The 6,125-nt window shown below is 46.5% G+C and overlaps 1 protein-coding gene across 1 annotated transcript in view; it reads left to right on the top strand.

Annotated features, from left to right (window-relative positions):
- The window catches only part of ARPC2 (actin related protein 2/3 complex subunit 2), a 24,802-nt gene extending 19,051 nt beyond the window's left edge, over nt 1-5,751 (top strand). Inside the window, exons 7-10 of the mRNA XM_018552590.1 lie at nt 116-242; nt 898-998; nt 2,266-2,366; nt 5,401-5,751. Of these exons, the coding sequence (XP_018408092.1) occupies nt 116-242; nt 898-998; nt 2,266-2,366; nt 5,401-5,425 (354 nt within the window). The 3' untranslated portion in view covers nt 5,426-5,751. The remainder of the gene's footprint in view (nt 1-115; nt 243-897; nt 999-2,265; nt 2,367-5,400) is intronic.
- Nucleotides 5,752-6,125: the final 374 nt, after the last annotated feature.

Genomic DNA, 6,125 nt, shown 5'->3' with positions numbered 1-6,125 from the left:
GCTCCCCCCCCCCCCCCCCCCCCACCCATACAACGGGAGTCATTTGTATGAACAGTTTGCATGGCTCCATCCGTGACGTCTTGTGCATTGTCCTCACTGTGGTATTTTTGTGCAGGAGTTTAAGGAAGGACGCCGCGCCAGTCACACAGCACCTCAGGTTTTGTTCAGCCATCGAGAACCTCCTCTGGAGTTAAAGGACACAGACGCAGCAGTGGGAGACAACATCGGGTATATCACGTTTGGTAAGCATGCACCACCTTCACCCAACCTGATCTAGACTGGGGAGTCCTAGAAGACACTTTTTAGGTTTCGTCTTAGTCCTCTCCAGCCTATTACTGGCCCGCCCCTTTAATTCATTGGATTTCAGTTCTTGGCATCATGGAAGCTCAGCATCCCAAGTTGGCATTACCTAGGCAGTCTGCAACACCCCCTCCCCCAGACTGACACCCCCTCCTGCAGTCTGCAACACCCCCTCCTGCAGACTGACACCCCCTCCTCCAGATCCATCTCATCAAGCAATTTTTGATATTTGCATAACTTTTTACCGCTGCTTGCATCAGGACTGAGGGCTCCTGAGAATGTACTGGGGCAGGGGGCTGTGATGTTTTCTGTACAGCACCCGGCCGGCCCCTCCAACCAGCCATGACCTGCCTGCATTGCACAGAGACCCAGTGATGACTTCACTGGGTCTTAGGTCAGGTATGTAATGAAAATGGAAAGGTTTTATTTAAAAAGAAAAGAAAAAATAGAATTATGATGGGGGGGGTGGGGGGGGGTGGGAGGAATCAGGGAAGGCATCATAAAAGCAGGTTAAACATCCACTGTAATAGAAATCCTGTCGTTGTCCATTGTCATCCATCTTCAATATTCTAACTGTTCTCATTTTCATCCCCGCAGTGCTCTTTCCTCGTCACACCAATGCCAACGCAAAGGATAACACCATCAATCTCATTCACACATTCCGGGACTACCTGCATTACCACATCAAGTGCTCCAAGGTAAGAAGTCCAAGCTGCCTCGGGGTTATGGGTTCCAGATCTAAACTTAAGTGCACCTGTCCCCACACCATGTGGTGCTGTGAGGGTTGGAGACTAGAATTTGGGATATTTTCACTTGCTTTGGGTAGCTCTGGTGAATCTCCTGTAGTAATATGTTAAAGTGGACTGGTGGGGATTCCTGTTGTGTTTCGGGTACAGGAAGTGAGGGCAAATCTCCTCCTCAGGGGGAGTATATGCTGTAATAAAAACATGATGGAGGACATAACTCTCCCCCATTCTATCCAAAAAGAGCTGGATTTCCAATATTTAGCTGTCAGGAGTGTGTCATGGCAGAATATCATGCAGCAGTCTGCTACAAATTCTATATCTATATATTGATCTGTGTGTATATACGGCCTTACAACAATTGGAAATGCTCCTATTCGTGTATCAGACCCTGGACGTCCTCACTGTACTAAAACTCCACTACCGTGTTTCCCCGAAAATAAGACGCTGTCTTATATTTTTTTTGGCTCAAAAAAACACACTTGGTCTTATTTTCGGGGGAGGTCTTATTTTTTTATTTTTTTTTTATTTACAACAATCCACACTTATTCATGTACAAAAATATGGTGATCAGGGCAATCAGGGGTGCCGTACCTTTCCACGAGCAATTTGCTAACCAATCGCTGGCCAGAATGGGCGAAGAGCGCTTTCACTATCGATGCCTCGCAGGTGGAGTGCATTTGGTATCACTCCGCCTGTGACAGGAGCCGGCGCTATAGAGGAAACATCGACTTATGCGGCTCTGCTCCCTCCGCTGCCGCCTCGCTTCCTCTAGCGCTGGCATGCGTTGGCATCGCTGATTCTCTCCCGCAGCTCTTCAGGTTCCCCCTTATGCCACCACCGTCCCTGGGAATGGTCACAACTAGGTCTTATTTTAGCAATTCCCAAAAATAGTACTAGGCCTTATTTTCGGGGAAACGGTATATAATTGGTGACTGTGATGATTATAATTTATTATTATACAGGATTTATATTGCTCAGCGCTTTACAATATAAGGAAGACATTACAATCACAATACAATTCAAGACAAGATGGTAAGGAGGGCCCTGCCCCTGAGGGCTTACAATCTAAAAGGGAGGGGCCAGTGATACATGAGGAGGTAGCTGTGGGGATGAATTGTTTGAGATCGTGATGATTACTGATTGCAGTTCTTTGTACTCGCACTTCAGTACGTGTTCCGGATCGTCTTCTGTTTTTCTCATTATATATCTTTCCCACCAGGCTTACATCCACACCCGCATGAGAGCCAAGACATCCGACTTCCTGAAGGTCCTGAACCGAGCTCGTCCCGACGCAGAAAAGAAAGAAATGAAGACTATAACGTAAGTGTCATTTAGTGTCGCAACCATTCGGGTCTATCCATTAAAGTGTATCTAAACCTAAGAATAGATGAGGTGGCTGCATTCGTTTTCTTTTTGGCTTTTTTTCCTCCTTTTTGTTTTCACCTGGTGATCCTGCCAGTAACACACTTCCTGTCTTAGGGTGACAACGCTCTCTTTACTGTATCTATTGAAGGACACTGTCACCCTAGGACGGCACTACAGGACAGCTTCCCCTGTCATAACTAGGGTTGCCACCTTTTCTTTAAGCGAAACCCGAACACTCTAGCGACGTGCTGACTTTTTTTGGGAGAATGAGTCATGGCTTATTCATATGTAACTATCACAGTTGAGACTATTTTCAGTAGGGGCCAGTAGCCCTTATCTTAATTTTGGTTGCCCCTGCCTGCCTGACATCTTGTGTCCGGGTTTCTGCTGCCATGAAACCCAAACACAGCATTCAAAACCCGGACTGTCCGGGTGAATCCTGGACAGGTGGCAACCCTAGTCATAACACTGAGTTAGATGTGTATTCTGACTCCGACTGTTGTGATAGCGATATATCCCTTGCTGAGACCTCTATGCCTGGCCTGTATAAGCAGATTCAATCACTGAGGACAATCGTTGTCAGATAGCTGAACTTGCCAATACCGTTTCGTTCACAAGGGTTGCTTTATTCTGTACATCAGACAACAGGATACAGCTGATGGTTTTCAGTATTATGCGGTCAAAAGATGATGCTTTTCCTAGCGTACTATGCAGAATACATGTGTCCTTGTTACATGTGGCTGTTAGCTGTGGCCATGACACAGGAAGTACTGACCAACAAGAAGGGTGGAGCATACATACAGAGGAAATACATCACAAAGGGAACACAGAACATGTTTGATACCAAGAAAGGCCACTAGATGGCAGCATAGGAACTAACATATAAAACGTCCATAGAAAATGGTATAGAGAAACAATCTATATAAACTCTCATCTATATAAAACTGTTATGCCCCATTGGGGTAGCACAATGTGTATAGTCCATAGTCAAGTTCTGTAGAACATTTGCTGAGAATCGATTATGAAGAAGATATCAGCTTAGAAGATTTCTGTCCGGACTTGTAAACAAAGCCATGTGTTCGCTCTGACTGGCTGTCATAGTAGTCACATGATCAGGAACCATGCTGATGATCGGTTCCTTACTGCTGTATCTGTCAGGGTAGCTTACAGACATAGCACTGTTACAGAACTCCCCATACCATCAGATGTTTATGAACATATCCCCAGGGGCTAACAGCGTAAAATGTGTTGCTCTTAAGCCCATGATCAGGTCATTATCTGAAATATCAGGTGCTGGATGCCAGCAGGGGCTCGTCCTCTGCCCCAGGTGCCATACAAATCCACAAGAGAAGGAAGCACTTTGTGTAAGATTCAAATGCTGGCAATCTTTATTGATACAAAGTGAACAGGGAGTTTGCTTTGTCTGGAGTCAGTGGAGGAAGCCTGGGACCCGGGGGGCTTTTCTCCCACAAGACTGGGCTTAATTGTAGAGGTCCTCGGGTATTACGCTGAGGAGCAGCAACAGATTGTGCGAGAGAAGTGATTAGGGATACCTTTTGTAGTTGGTGAGGGAATCGCAAGAAAAGCAGAATATCAAACTCTGCAACTATACAGACTAGGAAGGGAAGGGGCTCAGCTGGGTTCCAGTTGCTGTCTACAGGTGCATAATATCAAGATATGACTGTTCATACATCTGCAGTGATTGTCATTGGAGGATAAAGTGCAGGTTCTCCAGAACTGATCTGTCAGGAAGATAATAAGTCTTGTATACCCAAAATCATCATTTCCTCATTCTGCACCCTGAAAGGTTTCTGTACTCGGGACATTGGCCAAGTTTGTCTGCCATTGTTGTCAAAGGTGATACAGATCTTATCAGCACATAGTTTTTGTGGTCAGGGATGTTTTATGTTTGCTTAGTTATTATGTCGGTGGTATGCACAAACATCATTCAGCTTTTATTCCTTTAACTCTACAAACTTTATTGAACTGGAACAAGGTTTAAAGGAGAACTACGAGGCGAGTGAAAATCACTCATTCTCATAGTTCGTGCCGATGTGTGACATTTAAACTGTCACACGTCGGCTCTATAGATCAGGAAGTGAGCGAATGCATACCGGCGCTCGCTCACTTCTCGATCATCTCCCTGCAGAGAGCCGTGACTGTCAGTTACCCCACTGCCTCTAGATAGGCAGAGCCCAATGCCACTCGGGCAGCTGGGTGGATCTCCACAGCATTGTCAGGATCCTTCCCGGCTGCGGTGGCCTCCGTATACTGAGCTTTGGGTCACGGGAGGACTCTAGTATATGTCCTCCCGTCACCCTTAGGACAACTAAGGGGAAAAACACTTAGCCCATAGTCCTCTTAAGTCTTGCAAAGTACAAGTTACAGCATAACTCCAGTCTGCTTCACTTAGCTCCACTCCAGCGGCCGCTAACACCATCGCTCGGGTTCGGCAGCATTTTAATTGGCCAGCCCGGGGGTTCTGTAACTCGTGCGGATGCACAGAGGAGTTAACGCTAAAAACTTTGGTTTTGGATAGAGTGGGGAAGGATTGGACTCCCTATCTGGTTTTACTCTCTGTTGGGGGGGGTGCGCTAAACAGGTTCTGACACGAGAGTGCCGCTGCCCTCCGCAGGTTCTGCATCACCCAGCCCGGCTCATAGCAACCCGGGACGCTTTGGCCAGAAAGGGAGCAGCCGAAAGAGATGGTGCATGAGGCAAAAGCCTCAGGCTGCCTTGCTAAAGGGTCGGCGCTGCATATCACCTGCTTTCATAACAAGCAGGTGAAATGAATGTGGTGGCTTTTGATAGGCTTGTCATTTTAGTATACAAGTATTTTGTATCTGGGTAGGTAAAGAACCTTCACACTCCATGCAGTTCCCCCTGTGAGAATTGAATACAGGACCCATGCACAAAGCTAATCGCTAAAACACTTTAGGCTCTATTTTATTGAACAGCAGAACTGATTCTTCTCTTTCTCTCTTTTCAGGGGGAAGACGTTTTCTTCTCGCTGACCCCGACATTAGCTGCTCCTCACTGCCTAAGCGTCAGAATTCCCAGGTGGAACGGTTCCCGTGGGGCGTGCAATCTGGGGTACAAATCCGTGAAATTCCATGTATTTGAAGCTGTGCTTTTGCCAAGACTGAAAAGTAATGAAACAGATCGGTGACCTTTTATCTTCTGTTTTATCGATATATTTTTTTTTTTTTCCTCCCGCCATGTCCTGCTTTCTGTCATTTTGTTTTCTTATTGAAAAGACAAAGTCCTGGTGAGCATACAGTTGTAAGAATCGAGAACGGTATGTTTTTCAAATTGTTAAATAAAATCTTTCTATCCACTTCCTGTGTCTGATTTTGAGTTATTGGAGAACAATTGTTAAAATAGACCTATGATCTAATGCACCATATAACCTCCAGCCTTCTTCATCTATAACCCTGGTGCCCAGCATGCAGCCCTCTGGTACATCGTGTGCAATCCTCGGGCAGTAGTGGGGGCATTGATTTGTAAAGGTGCTGTAATAACCGTGATCTCTAGCTGAAACGCACCTGTGGTTGGCGTAGTAGTAGGAGTCCGAAGTGGATCTTAGGCTGAGGATAAGGCGAAGACGTGGTCAGTCTGGCAGCGCGGTACGTAGTCGGGATCCAGGAGGGTAGCCGGGGACGCAGGAGAGTAGCCGGGGACGCAGGGGAGTAGCCGGGGACGCAGGGGGGGAGC

This window comes from Nanorana parkeri, unplaced genomic scaffold (genome assembly GCF_000935625.1).
Source record: "Nanorana parkeri isolate BGI_ZX_2015 unplaced genomic scaffold, ASM93562v1 scaffold92, whole genome shotgun sequence".
In the NCBI taxonomy this organism is placed as follows: Eukaryota; Metazoa; Chordata; class Amphibia; order Anura; family Dicroglossidae; genus Nanorana; species Nanorana parkeri.
The sequence above is the reverse complement of the archived record's forward strand: the minus strand, read 5'-3'. Positions and strand labels throughout refer to the sequence as shown.